At 45.2% G+C, this 17,679-nt stretch overlaps 1 protein-coding gene across 1 annotated transcript in view; it reads right to left on the reverse strand.

Annotated features, from left to right (window-relative positions):
- GPAT2 (glycerol-3-phosphate acyltransferase 2, mitochondrial) overlaps positions 1 to 17,642 on the reverse strand; it is a gene marked incomplete at its 5' end in the record, with an annotated part of 66,399 nt that extends 48,757 nt beyond the window's left edge. Inside the window, 3 exons of the mRNA XM_082233615.1 lie at positions 137 to 237; positions 15,020 to 15,166; positions 17,513 to 17,642. Of these exons, the coding sequence (XP_082089741.1) occupies positions 137 to 237; positions 15,020 to 15,166; positions 17,513 to 17,642 (378 nt within the window). The remainder of the gene's footprint in view (positions 1 to 136; positions 238 to 15,019; positions 15,167 to 17,512) is intronic.
- Between the last annotated feature and the right edge of the window lie 37 nt (positions 17,643 to 17,679).

Here is a 17,679-nt window from a genome sequence, read left to right on the forward strand (position 1 = left end):
CTCTCTCTCTCTAACCTACCACACAGGTGGTTGTGAGGATCAAATGAGGAGTGGGGGGAACCGTGTGTACCACTCTGAGCTCTTTGGAGGGACGGAAGGGTATAAATATAGGAACTGAAATAAATCAACTTCTTACCCAGCTCTTTGGTGTGCACCTTTGGCAGCAAGAGTTCACAAATGGCCGGCATATGCCCAAAAAGGGCACCGCAGTTCCCAGCTTCCACTCTGAGTCTGAGTCTGAGTCCAAGGTTTCCATCTGAGGAGGAAAAAAGTATCTTAACTACCCACCTGCAAACAAATTAGCTTTATGGCTTTTGAAGTAATATTTGGCAGAACAGCATTTCCCTTAAGCAGACACTCTTTAACAGAAATCAAGCACACAAGATTCCAGCAGACAAGATTTCCATATTCATTTTAAGCCGTTATGCTTAATTTAATCAAAGCCCTTGAGGGGATATGGAAAAGAAGGATTCTTTTGTAGCCTTAAGTGACCAGCAATTAATTGTGGGCTATTCAAACACACACGATTTGCAGTATTCTGAGATTCTGCGTCCTGCATATTGCTCCAGTACCTTCTCCACAACCAGCCAGCATTCAAAATTAGCTGGGCGCCAGTTGCGTTTTGTGACTGGCAACCAGCCTTTTGCAACGGGATTGAGATGTCTAGCATCTCCAACTGCCTGGCTACAGTAAGTTGGTCTGCAGTAGCAAGAGATGCAGGTCTTTTGCTGCGGCACTACCCCAGCCGAACACCTGATGCAGCACCAAAGACACACACACACACCCACCCCCGCCACTATGGCACTGCTGGGTGAATCAGGTGTTTGGTGGGGTAGCATGGTGCTACTTTGCAGACCGCAATTCACCCGGCAGAATTTTTACTTTTTTTTTTTCTCCAGTGCTGCCTGGTCTGGTAGCGAGGCAGGGGAAAAAATGTGCCTAGACATTTTGTTTTTGTGCCCCCAACCTAGGTCCCAGGAGCCACATGGCTCCTAGCATTACTGTCCCAGTTTCTAACACTGCAACCAGCAGAGGACGACGCACCACAATGAGGAAAATTGAACGTATTTGCTTCATTTCCAAAATGCGTTCACCACAAATTGAACCTTTCTAGGTACATACGGTAACTTGGATTTTCTTTGTGTCGGATTTTACTGTTTGTTTATGCACAAGAATAGTGTTATGAGCTGGGGGTGTGGGGGTGCTAGATCCTCCTACAGGTGCTATGATTTAGTAAAGGTTCGAATAATCAAGGTTTGATTAAACTGCCCAACACAAAAGCCCCTGGAGTTAGTTGTGCTAACTTGGATCAGCTGAGCTAGATGGATGGCCATTAGCAGGGGACAAAGGCCCAGCAGGGAAACCATCGGAAGGCAAGATCACCAGGCAAGGAGAAATAGGGCCCCTTCTTTGCTGGGTGCTACTAGGCAGGGGCAGAGGCAGAGGCCAGCTTTAGGGTTTGAATGATGTAGGCTGGAGGGATGTCCTTGGAGTCAGTTAGCAGCAAAAAGGAGAAGCAGGGGCAGAACTCCAAATGAGCAGAGGATGACAGGCTGAAACAAAGAGACACAGAGGATGGCCTTTTGGCCATCCTTTGAATCCAGTGCTGCCCTTATGGGGAAGCCAGACTTTCAAAGGATGTGAATGCTCAGCAATCCCTCCATCTAGGTACAGGTTGTATATACGTGTAAATAAAATTATACAGCTTAAAAACACCACAGTCTCTGCTGTGCTTTACTCCAAAAAGGAAACACAAATACTGGGTTAGTGCCTGAAACCCACAGAATCTTGCACTGCTTGGAGATTGGGGTGGTATGTACATACATACATACAACCAGTGCTTTTTTCTTTAAAAAATGTTTAGGAGTACTCTGATTTTGACTCAAGAAAATCACCATTTTATAGCTCAAATCACGAAAAATAAATACAGTAAATGGACAAAAGTACAAAGATTCACAAAATGTTTAGGGTTATGCATACCTCTGCGTCAGCGGCGTCCCCACTGCATACAACCCAGGCAATAAGGTTTATATGCACACTTTATTCCAGCCTTGGAATCGCATTGAAAAGTACTGCCATCTCAGCAAGGCTCAGTCTAGGGTTTACCCAAAACCACCTGGCAGGCCAACTTCAATGAGGCCCAGAGATTCCACACTACTATCCTAAGTGGACCATTAACCCCAAGTGCACAGAATGGGAGACCAAAAACCTTTGGTTGAACTTGGGAGACTCATGTACATTTCTCTGGTGTTGTAAAGTGCTCTCACTCCGAAGGGTATATCCAGGCAAGCCTTCATAAGCTAGAGCCATGGCTCAGCTAGAGGCTTGGTCAAAAATAGCTGAAAGCTCTCTTCTGTGTTCCTGGGTTCATACAAGATAGACAACATGGTCATGAGATTAAATCAAGCAGACTCAGGCACAAGAATCAGCTGAACAAAAAAAATCTTAGGATTCCAAGGGGGAAATGACCCAACAGAGGTGTAAAGGAAGATAGTGAAACAGAGTTCTTGCACACAGTCCATAAGACCAGAAAATTAGAGAAAGGCCTTGACCATACTGGAAAATCCACCAAGCATACATATTATCTCCACAGCAAGCCACCTCTCCCACCCACGCCACGTCAGGAGCTGTTTGGCCACTCAGGTGAAGTCCTGGGCATCGTACCACCCCCATGTCACAGCCCAGTCAACATTGCATGGAAGAGAAGCCACTACATGAAAAATGTTGGGGCCTCTTCAAATTAGCAAGAGGGGTTGGCAGGTGTAGTCTGCAACATGTCACTGGTGCAATTATAGTGCATTAGTGGTGGATTCATACTGAACTGTCCACACATCATTCTAGCTTACCAGTTCTTCTGCTATGCTTCCCCAATGTTAAGTTGTGGGTGAACACATCAGACAACACAGCAATTCTTCAAACAGCTCTTGCTTATTCACAGGCCAGAACAGAACTGAACTGAAGGGTTCAGCCAGCCTGCTTATATAGAGCTCCAGTACAACGCAACTGTAACAACTTTCTGTAACTATCCAATCACCGAACATCACTTTCAATCCCCTATTTGCATATGTGGACCTGAGTGAAAACTATCTACAGTATCCCCCTGCTGGCCCAAGGTAAGAACTTCAGTACATAACATTACTGTTATTACTGTCAGGAGTATAGTACAACAAAAATGGGACCAAGCTCCCCAGAACATTTGCAATACAAGGTGTTACAGGATTTCAGCAGGAAGTTATTGGACAGTCACCAATTAGAAGCAAAGCAGTACGTCCACTCCAGAACTTTTGCAGGTGCAAACAGTATTGAAGGCTGGGATCACATATAAGCTGCCCAATACCATCATGACCTTAAAACACCATAAATGCATAATAAAAAGGAGGTCTGGAGGGGCCTTAAAAGCTTTTATCTATTTTTGTATATCTTACCTCCAATACCAGTTCTACAACATAGATCTACCAGCTGGGCTGGCCTGACCTGAGCCTTTTTAAGATAAAAAAAAGAGAATCCATGGTCTACTAATCAGTTTTTTAATGTACAAAGCAACAGTGGCTAGTCAGAATCCCAATACAATTAAGGCATTGATTCTGTGCAAGGACTCTAGCAACCCACAGGCCCTGGGTGACCCACCAGAAATTGGCTAGTGAGCTGTTGGTAGGCCACTTTTATTCCAGCTTTGGGGAAGAAAAATGTTACCATTCCACCCACCCACATACCCCTTTATATTAATCTGCCTACCCCTGTTTTACATTTGCTGTGTAAATCTGTAAGAGAGCAGAGGCCACAGTATTATTTGTTAGAAGGAGAGAAGTGGGGGTAGCCCTACTATTCACAATAGCTGCGGGCAACTACTTGCACAGTGCCACCTACACACCATTAGCGTTTCCCATACACACACCCACAAAGCAAGCAAGCAATGGAATATATTGGTGCAATCCCCTATATTTACCACCCAGAGGCAACAGAAGCCAGAGTTAAGTCAAAAGAAGAGGGCAAGGCCTCTGAACTGTTCTCATGGCAGCCTCAGCAAACAGAAAACTCCTCTCACAACTTGAGGCATTTCAAAGTGCAAGGCTTAACTCCTTGCCAGAGAAATCAATTGTTCTACAGCTGTATCCAGCACAAAGGGTGGGGGGGGGGAGAGAAAGAGAGAAGAAAGTGAGGGGGGGAACCATCAGCCAAAGCCCTCCGGGGAGAAGAATTTATTCTCTTTGTAATACAGCTCCAATATCATTACAATTGACTTTTCCCTCCCACACCCTCCTCCGGCTCAAAGAGACAAGCCAGTCCCCTAAAAGGAAACAGCAGCTCAAACCAAGCGCCCTTGAATATACTATACTCAGGGGCACATGTAGACGCACACCCACCCACCTGCCAGCACACACAGGCACCCAAAACCAGCAAGACTCTGAGTACCAAAATGAATGTCACCCTGCAAATATTCACACATGTTCGTGCACCATGGATTACTCCACACAACTGACACCCAAGTGCATGCACAGCCTGCCATTCAATGGAAGTTGTGTCTGCAGTGGTCCATTTGCAGTGGATGCTGTGCTCATTGAGTGAGATGTACATGCGCATGAACCAGGCCCCTGAAATTGTGCTAGCAGCAGACCAGGCTGTAGCTGGGAGAGCCACCGCCTGGGAACAGGGCCAAATTCCCACTAAGGCCACATTCACACCATACATTAAAGCACTGTCATGGCTTCCCCCAAAGGATCCTGGGAGATGTAGTCTGTTAAGGGTGCTAAGAGTTGTGATGAGACTCCTTATTCCCCTCACAGAGCTACAATTCCCAGATTTCCCTGTGAAGTATCAAAGTATCTCAGGGGGCATTTATGGAAGATTGCTGCTCCTCCATGCACGCACCAGCCACATGATGTACCGTATTTTTCCATGTATAACACGCCCCCATGTATAAGACGACCCCTATTTTATGGAAGCACAACAAAAATTGGCGGGGGGAGGCATTGCCCAGAGTTGTTGAGCTTTTTTGGGGGGGCACCAACGCCAATTGGTAGTTGCCATCAAAATGACAGCCCTTGTTTTTTTTTCTTTAAACCAGATTTCCCCTTTCCAAAGAAATTCTCCTAAATCAACCCCCCCCCCAAGCCTCTTGCCAAGAACATATTTGTGATTATCTCAATGACTCATTTGCAATTAAGACCCTCAGGACTGTTGCCGCCTTAATTGATTTCAAATCCTTCTTATAACCAAAGCCTCAAGCGTCTCATTGTAAAACAGTACTCTTACATAGGGCAAAGTGGATGAAAAAACTCAAAGCTGTTCCTTTGCCCCTTCCCTTTCTCTCACAGCAGCGCCATAAGCCACTTCCATGATTCTGCGATTCTCCTTCAGAAAGTGCTGAGGAAAAACAGAGCTGCCATGTTTCTTAGTTCAGGAAGTCCTGGCACCCGGGAGATCTGTCTCCCTCAACACTTAAAGGGGTGCCACCCCCAGGGCCCCATTTCCAGACATCCAGCCTACTCTCTCACACTAGCTGGAGATGCCCTGGCAATGGCGGGCACTGCAGACACAACGCACAGTTCACACCAAAATGAGAGCAAGGCTGAATCCTTATCTATTTGTTTGGGGTGGCGCATTCAGATCCTGCGCGGATCGGCCCCTATCTATGGTGCATGCATCCACACTGACTCAAAATGACTGTATCATTTTCCTGTGTTTTGCTGGTATTGTTCCTCACAGGGAACATTCTGTCATGAAAAGCAGGCAACCAAATTGTAATAAAATAAAAACATGTTTAGGGCAGCAGCAGTGTTTTATGTGGCCAGTAAGTTCAACGCATGATGGCCTCAAGTGAAGCCTTCTAGAGAAACTCACACATATACAAGATTTCTAGCAGGATCAACCTCATCCATTTCTCTACCGTTTCTATAGTGATGGCACTCCTCTCCCTTCAGGGCCTCCACAGGCCTCCTGAGGGCCTGCTTCTTCTCTGCTCTGAGCCTCTAGTTCATACTTTCAGAAATCTCCACCCACGGGCCCTTAATTTTGGGATAATTCAACCCCTTGCAATGCAGGAATCAGAGCTCAAGAATCCCTGACAGATGACCATCCAACCTCTTGAAAAATGTCCGATGAAATAAGAGTCGACAAACTTCTCTCTCTCCCTCTGTGTGTGTGTGTGTGTGTGTGTGTGTGTGAGAGAGAGAGAGAGAGAGAGAGAGAGGACAGGTGTCACAACTATGTGAGGAGAAATGCAACATGGCCAGGCAGATTACAAAGGACACCCTTGCCTCTGAGACAGGAGTGCCTTAATTTAACCAAAATATGATGGAAGGCTCTCATCTCTGGACACTTACCCGGGATTAAGTTTCATTTTCCTTAATGGGATTTACTAATGAGTAAACATACGCAGGACTGTGCTGCATTTCACCAAGCAAAAAAAATCAATTTAAATCACATTTGCCATTTTGAAATCTGTTTTGTTTCCTGAGGAACCATGTACACTACCTGGTTCCTCTAACAATTAAAACAGGCTGATCTCCAACTAAATAAGAGTGTTGATGCATCCAACGTGAATAACGCAAAACTTTTAGTCACACAGATCACATGCACTGCATAACCATAACAACAACAGCAACTTACCGTATTTTTCGCCCTATAGGACGCACTTTTCCCCCTCCAAAAATGAAGGGGAAATCTGGGTGCGTCCTATGGGGCGAATGCAGGCTTTCGCTGAAGCTTGGAGAGCGAGAGGGGTCGGTGCGCACCAACCCCTCTCGCTCTCCAGGCTTCAGGAACACCTCCGCAGCCTAGGCAGCCCTGCGGGAGTTCCCCGCAGGGCTTCCCACGCTGCGGATAGTAGCCTGCCGCCCGGCAGGCGGAGCACCCTGAAGCAGAGCGCCCCGCGCGCCGGACAGACATCCGCAGCGTGGGGAGCCCTGCAGGAGTTCCCCACAGGGCTCCCCACGCTGCGGATAGCAGCCTGCTGCCCGGCGCGCAGGGCACCCTGAAGCAGAGCGCCCCGCCCACCGGACAGACATTGGCCAGCCCCACAAGCTCGGGGGACAGCAGGGAGGCGCAGCGCCGCCATCCCGCTGTTCCTCGACCTGGTTCAATTTCGCCAACCTGCTTTTGGGGGGAAAATAAAGGAAAAATGTTTTTCCTTTATTCCCCCCCAGAAAAACTAGGTGCGTCCTATGGGACGAAAAATACGGTAGTTCCTCATTTGGATCCCTCCGTACACACACAAGGATACCAAGCAATTTTCCTTACTTGAGAGCTTTCTGTGTGTTGAAACACGTTAGTGTGTCGGCTGTATTGTGTAAGTGTGTAGGTGTGTCGCTCCTCCGGGGGCTGGAAAGGGGTTAGTTTAATCTTTGGTTTGCTAGTAAAATTGAATGACTGTGTTGCAAAATGATGCATGTCTAAAAAGTGTGTCACCAATATGAAAAGTTTGGAAAGCTCTGCCTGCTCGCTAGGCATCCAGCATTTTCTATAGGCAAAGGACTGTAGTTAGGAAGCAAAAATAGTGTTTCTCAACGATGGGAAGTCTTAGAAATGTGCTTTAACATGTTCTAAAACTGTTTAATCCATTTTAAAGTAGGTTATTTTAAAAGCATTGTTCCATATAATTGATCTTTAGCAAAACAATCAAGAGTTGTTTAGAGCTAAAACTGAATTTCTTTATTTCTTTAAAACATACTTCCAACTACAATCACAGCACTTGAGAAATAAATCTTTCAGCATTCACACTAAAATTTTGCCACGTTGCAGTATAAGTTAATATGCATCTATGTCCAGAAAACGTGCTACCTATTTGCATAAACCTGCAACAGCAGGTTTTTAGCTTTATGCGAGCAAAAAAGGGGAGATAACCCCTTTTTTGCTTGCATAAAGCTAAAATCCTATCTGCGGTGTTTTCTTTCTCCCACTCAGGTCTCTATATTCACTCACAGAAGAACAGTCTGCAGGTATTTTACACAACAGCTTCTGAAGAGGAGAAACTCAAATCATGAGAAACCTACATTTCATTAGCAGCATATATAGAGAGGACCACAACTATTCTTAACTCTCCCAGCTACTAGTTCAAATTGCAGGGTACAGAATTTGGAGCACGTCTTGGAAATTTTTCCTGTTTCCATATTCACAGGCTACCTATTATATCTTCCATATCTGAATTTACTGCATTACCAATCCTCTGAGCAGCAACTACAAAAACTAGTTGGGAATAGTCAAAGAATAAAATAATGAGGAATTCTCTACCTATCCACATGCTAAGCAAAGTTATTTACTGCTGCTATTAAGATATTTATGTATCTCCTGTTATGCAGACATTTCAAGGCACTGTGCAGAGGTATAATAAAATAAAATAAAAAATATGTTGTGAGATTACTTACTGCTTTCCTCTCAGTTTTGTTTTAGGTCCAATGTGCTCTCAGGGCTCCCAAACCCCCTTATCAGTCACTTCTGGTGAGCCCTTCATTCTTCCAGAAAAAAAGTCCAGGACTCTTCTACATCAACAGAAGTCTAGTGTATTCTGTCTGGGTCAGACCACACCTGGAATACTGTGTCCATTTCTGGGCACACAATTTAAGAAGGATGTTGACAAGCTGGAAGGTGTGCAGAGGAGGGCAACCAAGAAGATCAAGGGTCTGGAAACTAAGCCTTGCGAGCAGCACTTGAAGGAGCTGGGGATGTTTAGCCTAGAAAATAGGAGACTGAGAGGAGATACAATAGACATCTTCAAATATCTTAAGGGCTGTCACATGGAAGAGGGAGCATGCTTGTTTTCTCCTGCTCTAGAGGGTAGGACTCAAACCAATGGCTTCAAGTTACAAGAAAGGAGATTCCAACTAAATATTCAGAAAAACTTTATGACAGTAAGAGCTGTTTGGTAGTAGAGGTTGGATGGCCATCTGTCATGGATGCTTTAGCTGGGATTCCTGCCTTGCAGGGGGTTGGACTAGATGACCCTTGGTCCCTTCCAACTCTAAGATTCTATGATTCCCATCCTGGAGGGCCTACCCTTATCAACTACCGTATTTTTCGCTCTATAAGTCGCACCAGACCACAAGACGCACCTAGTTTTTGGAGGAGGAAAACAAGAAAAAAAAAAATTCTGAATCTCAGAAGCCAGAACAGCAAGAGGGATCGCTGCGCAGTGAAAGCAGCAATCCCTCTTGCTGTTCTGGCTTCTGGGATAGCTGCGCAGCCTGCATTCGCTCCATAAGACGCACACACATATTTCCCCTTACTTTTTAGCAGGGAAAAAGTGAGTCTTATAGAGCAAAAACTACGGTAATCTGTTCATCTGTCCTTTTTAAGTTACAGAACTCCTCAAAATCCTGTCCCTTTATTCAGGGAGCCAACTTCAATCTGCTTATCAGATAAGTCAATTCCCCACTTTTCCTGCAGTCAGTCCTGCTTTCAGTAACGGTTTGTGAATCTAATATGCTACAGAGTCCTACCATCTTTAGTCTTCAAGGTCAGCTGCTCTCACTTGTACGTTGAGTTTTGCTTTGCATCCCCCCACATGCCAGAGGAAGAGCAGAGCATACACACACGCCCCAGCTGGCATTTCCTTGCATATAAGAATATAATTAAAATCAGGTTCAATCAAGCAGGCAGGAAGTTCTACAGCGGCTAGCATTAAAAGGCTGAAAATGCTGAGGTGAGCACAAAAGTTTTTAGCGTGTGCCAAAATTGCATCAAAGTTATTTCTGGGGGAGGCCATTCCAGAGTATGAAGGCCACCACAGAAAATGCTGTGCTCCTGGCTGCTGCAAGATATATTATCTACAGGCACTAGTGACACAACCAGGCGTGCCCCCAATTATGATCTCAGTCACTGTGCAAGTCTGTACAGGAGAAGTCATTCTCGGGTAACCTGGTTGCAAATGGCTAGGACCTTAAACCTGGGCTGGTAACCAAAGGTATTGCATGTCTACACTACTTAGTAACATAGCCACACAATTCAGCACTAGCTGCAGCTTCCAAACCACAGTTACAGTAGGCAAACATATAGCATGTAACAGTAATTGAGTTTTAATTTTTCCAAGGTATGGGTCACCTGTCCACTCTTTTAGTGGTATCTGTTGCTAACGGCTGCATGAAGCAAGTTGTAGCTTGCTAAACTGGAAGTCCCAATAAATGTGGATTTGTTTGTTTCATTTTTACTTAATGTGAATTGCAGTTAAGCATGGTACGAAACACTAGAAACTGAAAGATCTTGGAAGGCAAATTTTAATATGGGAAAATTCTTAAGTAGTTGTTTTTTTAAAGCAATTTCTTAAAAAGTCCATCAATTTGTATCCTCTATCAAAATGCAACTAACTATTCTTCTGGCATAAGGTGGGAGACAAGCAGGAAACACACTCTGGGAGATCCGATTTCCTAAGCGCCATAAGTGCCTATCTTAGCATAACAGTATTCTCCCAAGCCATTGTCAAATACAGTATTTTCTCAAACCTGCTGCATGTTCAGATAGTCTCTAGAGTCTAGAGTCAGCTCCATGCACATCAGGTGCAGCTTCCTTGCCCACTGACCACTCCAAAATCTTTTCCTAACCCAAGGGGGATGATTGTGTAGAACAGTTGTAATACATTCTAAGCTGATCACCTGCATACCAGATGTTCCTGTGCTCATTGATGTAACAAAGAGACATGTCCTGGAAAAAAACTGGATTACTGTTTCCAGAAATTAAACTTTTTAAATGAAAGAGACAATCCAAGCCAGGTTCTATGAATTCTGGGGGAGAAGTCACTACAATCCTTTTCACTGCGAAGCAGGAATCAAGATTTGAAAGTGTGCTTCTGAAGAGAAAGAAAATAATCAGACTAAATGCCATCATTTGTTTTATATCTTGTTTTGTTGTAATTATGGAGATTTTTATCATGTGCCTGTTATTTATTATTCGTAAACTTGTCTTTTTTGAAAAAATACAAATTGCTATTTTTTAAAAATGCAAGTATCAGTGTGGTATAGCAGAAAAGGTCTAGATAAGAATGGGAGGTTCAGAGTTGAAATCTTCAGTCACCCATCAAGGAAACGAGATAGCCTTGGCTGTTACTAGCCCACTTCAGAAGGATGTGGGGATCATAAAATGGGATTAGCACATCCTCCCCATGTACATCAGCTAATCTTTTACAGATAAAAGGTCACAGACAGATGTTCGGTAATAAACTCAGTCAACAGTGTGACACGGCAGCTAAAAAAGCCAATGCAATTCTGGGCCTCATCAATGTATAGATGTATAGCATCTAGATCAAGGGAAGTAATAGTGCCACTGTATTCTGCTCTGGTCAGACCTCACCTGGAGTACTGTGTCCAGTTCTGGGCACCACAGTTCAAGAAGGACACTGACAAACTGGAACGTGTCCAGAGGAGGGCAACCAAAATGGTCAAAGGCCTGGAAACGATGCCTTATGAGGAACGGCTAAGGGAGCTGGGCATGTTTAGCCTGGAGAAGAGGAGGTTAAGGGGTGATATGATAGCCATGTTCAAATGTATAAAAGGATGTCACATAGAGGAGGGAGAAAGGTTGTTTTCTGCTGCTCCAGAGAAGCGGACACGGAGCAATGGATCCAAACTACAAGAAAGAAGATTCCACCTAAACATTAGGAAGAACTTCCTGACAGTAAGAGCTGTTCGACAGTGGAATTTGCTGCCAAGGAGTGTGGTGGAGTCTCCTACTTTGGAGGTCTTTAAGCAGAGGCTTGACAACCATATGTCAGGAGTGCTCTGATGGTGTTTCCTGCTTGTCAGGGGGGTTCCAACTCTAATATTCTATGATTCTAAGCGTCAGAATTTGCTGTCCCAGGACTGTTAAAATGAGAAAGTTAGTACTGCCTTCCCCCCAAAAGACTTTCAATGTCTTTTAGACAGTGTTGCTAAATCACCAATTTCAAATTCTAATCTCAGAGCCTCAACAATTACCAGCTATTGCTCAGAAGGGTAGTCTCTGCCTACAAACTCTTCTTTTTTCCTAACACTAACACAATCAATCAATCAATCAGTCAGTCAGTCAATCAATAGCTTCCATGTCCCTATGATACTGTTGGTTTTTGGTATTTGGAGTAAATACCAAATTTGGGGTAAGAATAAAAGGAGAATTCCCTGGATGCCTGGATCCAGGTGTGGAGCAAGTACTCTTTGGTGAGAAAGCCCCAGCAGAGATTTAAAGTTACAAAACATGCAGCAAAGTAAAGGTTTTAAAAGATTTAAAGTTCTTTAAAATATCCCCTTCTAAATTATTTCCAAAGTTCCCCACTTCCCACAGCATAGGAAGGGACTCCTCCAGTAGACAAACCACAAGCTCAGGTCCAGACATAACATTATGTTAAAGCACAATGGCAGTGCACCCTGCGACAGGAACACTGTGGCCACAATCTCTGTCTGGGAAGATGAAAATGTGCTTGTTTGTGTTAAGTCCTGCTTTGACTTAGCATTATGTGCAAATCAGGTCAGATCTACACAGCAGGACGATGCATCATTCTGAGTGAAGTCACCTTGTGTGGGACCTTCTTTCTTGAAGCCCTGTTTGCCGACTCAAATGAAAAGCTCTTTGTTCTTCACAAGTACCAACATGAATTTTGACCTCTTATGTTTTTCCTCACAAAGCTGCGATCATGGCTAAGCATTCTTATGCTATTATCTCCTTCTACTGTAGAAATCGGACAGGGAAAACATTTCTCTTCTTACTCAGCTGAAAACTGAAGAGTTCATAAGCCCACTTCACTTGTTCCCTTCCCCTCTGCCCACCCTGTACACAGTGAACTTCTGGAGGAAGACAAAGAGACAGCTTTGGGGGCCACTGCATTTAATGGACTGTAAGGGGAGCCTCTGCAAAGCAATGGAAGCCCCCCCCCCCCAGACTACACCAACCTAGTAGCCTCCAGATGTTGTGGGATTGCAGCTCTCATCAAACCCAGCAGCAGAGTACCCAGATGGCACCAGGTTGGCAAAGGCTGCCCACCCCATACAAAACTGAATGCATGCAGACTCTCTTTTCAGACAAGAAACCAAAGGTAAAGCATTAGTGGCAAGACCAAAGGCACAATCCCACTTAGACACGCATGCATGCATGCGCTATATGCTTGGAAGGAACAACACAGAAGTCATCAATTTCTCTCTTTGAAGGTGAAAAAGAAGTCAAAGCTAAAAACTATGAGAGATCCTGCTGCCTGGGAACTCAACAGCTATTTCGAATCACTGAGAGTTTATATTGTATTAATTGTCATGATGGATTTGTTTGTTTATTGCTCTATATGCTACTGTGATTTTGATATTATTATAGTGATTGCAATGTTTGTTATTTTTTAATACTATTGTTCTTACCGTGAGCTGCTTTGAGATCAACATTTGTTGTTGGAAAAGCAGAATACAAATATTAAATCACATTCAAGTTAACAGAGACATTCCAAAATCCTCAACTCTTTCACATGCTCTTTGCCATTTCTATTGTTACTTTAACTCTATTCTATCACTGCCTCAAAAATTTAAATGTCTAAAGAGCTGAAATGAAACATGCCCCTACTTCTACCGTTGCAGAGGGTGGGGGCAGGGAAGCACCATCATCTCCTCCTGAACCGATTTTTTGTCTCTTAAGGGGCAACACAAAGGATGCTATGCAGACAGCAAGGAGGGGCTTCTCATTACCATCCCGCTGATCTTCCTTGTTAAGGATTCCAGTTTTGTCCAATGCCTCACCTACTCCAGTAGCTGCTTCAAAAATCTATATTGTTTGGAATATTTAAGACTCTGGGGTTTCAAAACTTCCCACCTGATGCGTTTTAACAACCTTTCAGAGGCCTCTTCCTTTGAATAGAGAGCAGGCCGCCCCTGCTCAAAAGAGGTCTTGTCTACCCATTAAAATCAAGAATGTCAAGGGGACCAACCATATAAACCAATGGGTTTTTATGCCAATATGGAAAAATATTTGGTATCATCTGCAACCAACCCCGTCCAGGCCTCAAACCAGAAAACAGTGAACCAGACAAAGGTAAGCACATTTTAAGGCCCATCAATTTAAATAGCAAAGGATTGTGCTTATTAATAAGCTTGTCCTTACTTTCGTCACATCAAAAGTAAAAAAGCAGCCATGTTAGCCCCAAGGGGGGGACCCCAAAAACTAAATTAGAACAACATCTTCATTCGGAAACAAAAATATCACAAAACTGTGTTTGCGTTCTCCAGAATTCTTCATCAGGCCAGCTGGTAAATAAAGAAGCAGGTGCAAAATAAAATTTTGGCGTATGGCAACATCTGGAGTCTGCATCTAGACAGTCTTAAAATGGAATGTGAGAGAAAGCCGCAAACATTCCAACATCTCATCTTCAGATGTTTATACTTTTTGTATGTTTTGGAAAATAATGAATTTAGCCACTCAACAGCAAACTGGAGGAAAAGGATATTTGCCACCTGAAGATGGGACTTCTTCCTCTCTCTCTCTCTCTCTCTCTCTCGCAACATTCCCTCCAGCCAGGTAAAGTTACCCAATTTGGCTTTTTTATATACCTAGTACAGCACCTAAAATTATTTTCAACCATTGTTAATGCTGACTGCCTTGTTTCTCTTTACTTTTCAAGGACTCTGAGTTTTGCCCAGGGATGGAGACAGACCAGAGTAACAGCCAGGTGTATTTTTTGTTATTTCCAAAGATGAGGAATCAGCCATTGATGTGTTTCTTATTCCCAGCAGGCCTGCACAGAACCTAAAAGGAGCCTCACCTCCCTATCTGCGGCCTCCTCCCCCATTCCCTTTTAAGACTAAGGGAGTCTCTTGAGGCACTAACAAAAGCTCCTTCCCTCCACCTTCACCAGCTAGTCAAGTGCTTTGCAATTGGGGGTCCGTGTAACTCTCCGGGGGGCGGGGGGGGGCTGGCACTTGATAATCCGGACGCAAAAGCTGAGTTGAGCTTTGTTGTTGTTGAGCTTTTTTTTGGCAAAATCTCCAAACATCAACTACAAATTTAAAAACTTCCTGGCTCCCGCGTTGACCTCAAAGGTGAAGGCAGCTTTCCCGCACCTGTGAAGTCAAGAGGGCAGTTACGCCACGCGCAAGAATTACCGTTGGCTTTCTGCTTGCAAAACGCGGGTGCGCTTCGGGCCGCGCGACTCCCGGCCACACTTGGCGCGCGCTCTCGTGCGATCCGCGCCCGAAGGAAGACGAGAGACTCTCTCCGAAGCGCCCCGGGGAGGATCCTCAGCAGCCCCGAGGGGTCGGAGGCAGCCCCGCGGCGCACGCCCAGCGCAGGTCTCGGCTTCCGGATAGGATAGGATAGGAAGGAGAGCGGGGGCTGATCCGCTGCCTTGGAGGTGGAAGGCCTGCTTTACTTCCAAGTAAGCGTGCGTAGAATTGGGCTGGGCGCCTGTGCTCGCCTACTTAGGAGTAAAGCTCACTGGGCTGAGTAGACGTTACCGCTGATGAAAAACGCGCGTAGGATTCGGGTGCAGCCAGCCTTTCGATCGCTTAGCCCCACGGCGGGTGAAATGCTCGAATGGGGCTTCCTTCCGAGTAAGCGTGCACACGATCAGGCCGTGTTCCAGTGCACGCTTCCGGGGGAGTAGATTCCTGGTGAAAGCTGCGCACATCTGCAGGCTGCGCATCCTTCCTTTGGAATAAGCCCCGCAGAACTCGGTGGGTCTGACCTCGGAGCCAACACTTATAAGAGGGGCTTTTTTCTGGGGGAACTCACAGGAACTTAGTTCCCGCGCCTCAGGTGGGTTCCTGCACCTCGCTGGTGGGCACCATTGCCATTCTATAGGATGAGATTGCCCACCTCTGACAGTGGCTGGATGGGCGCAGCCAAGACTTTTGATGGGGGGAGGGTCAGGACTTTTGTTAGGGGGGGCAGAACCGACGTGCTCACCTGCCCCCCCCAGGCTACGCTCATGTGGGTGTAGTAGATCTCAAGGGATGATCATGTAGTAGGGTGATAATGAAGGGGGGTGGGCGATCTCCTGCTGACCCTACACCCAATTTCCAACATGTTCCAAAGGTCCAGAGGAAAGATGTAGCACAGGATGGGAGTTGCACCTGGGCGCAGGTAGATGGGCCAAAGATATCCAAGGCCAGTATCCTGTCCAGTCCTGCATCTTTTTCCCACAGTGGGCAACTGGATGCCTGTGGGAAACCCACAAGCAGTATTTGAGCACAATACTCCCCTCCCATGGTTTCCATTATGGCTAAAGGTAAAGGGACCCCTGACCATTAGGTCCAGTTGCGGACGACTCTGGGGTTGTAGAGCTCATCTGCTTTACTGGCCAAAGGAACCGGTGTACAGCTTCCGGGTCATGTGGCCAGCATGGCTAAGCCGCTTCTGGCGAGCCAGAGCAGCACACGGAAATGCCGTTTACCTTCCAGCCGGAGCGGTACCTATTTATCTACTTGCACTTTGATGTGCTTTCAAACTGCTAGGTTGGCAGGAGCAGGGACCGATCAATGGGGATTCGAACCGCTAAACTTCTGATCTTCTGATTGGCAAGTCCTAGGCTCTGTGGTTTAACCCACAGCGCCACCTGCGTCCCTCCCCCGTCCATACACTCAAACAAATCTCACTGCCCCCTCCCAACTTCTCTCACTGCCAAGGAAAAATAATAAGTGAATAGAAAGAGAACCTCCCCAAGTAACGCTGACACAAAACCCCCCCACACTAAGTAAAAGAATATAAATTTACCACCCCTTCTCTCCCCCCCCTTTTCTCCTGCAACCTTACACTGTGTACAACATTAATGTCTCACATTGAATGCAACTGATCTGTAGAAAAGACTCTGAAACCTGAAAATAGAGACAATGCATGTACTTTTGTAGCCCAAGAACATCTTTAATAAAATTATTCTATTTTAAACAGAGAGGGTGGGGACAAAACCAGACTAAGTTGGCTCTGCCTGCCACTGGCTCTCTGGTGCCACCTAATGTTGGGCTCCCTGCCTTCCTACTGGTCACTGGTGGGAGCCCCCAAGACTCCTCTGGTGGGAGCTCCCTCCTCTTCATTTCTGTACTCATTACCCCTCTGCACAGGGCTTAAGAGTAGTCTCTTAAGGTGTTTTCTTTACATTTATAATGGGACATATTTTCACCAGTCGCCTCAGCATCTTTTAAAAGAGACAGAAAATCAAAGTTATGAATAATGTTCATGCACTGTTAATAAGGTGGGATGAACTAAAGTTTTTTACACCATGCCACAGCCATAAGATGAAATAACTGGCCTCTGGCAAAAAGTTAACTTTAGTTAACTTTTTGCCAGAAGCCAGTTATTTCATCTTATGGCTGGAAGCTTTTGAAGTCATTATGCTTATGAATATGCATGAAAGATTTTGCAAGACTGTGCGTATAGTAGTTTTTTAATGTATCTAGAACAAAGTACTAGGCAATCTCTGTTTCATTCATGCCAACAATAAACCTATGAGGTCACCGTAATTTGAACATTACAAATAGGGAACTTAAAGGCTGTCTTGCCTGAGGCCGTCCAGTGATTTCTGGCTGGAATGTGTGTGTTTTTCTTCAAGTCTGACACTATTGACAGAATTACCCTGCTGCACACTTGCCTTGTTTGAACTGAGACTGTACCAGGTGAGAGATTCTCAGCATAGTGATGGCTTTTATGGAGAGCACAGCCCATTTAAGGCCAAAGGCCACCGCTTTGCACTCAGAAAGTCCTAGGTTCAATCCTGACATCTCTTGGTAGAGCTGTGAAAGAACCCTGCCTGAAACC

The sequence above is a fragment of the Podarcis vaucheri genome, assembly GCF_965113315.1.
Source record: "Podarcis vaucheri genome assembly, chromosome: 7".
NCBI lineage: Eukaryota > Metazoa > Chordata > Lepidosauria > Squamata > Lacertidae > Podarcis > Podarcis vaucheri.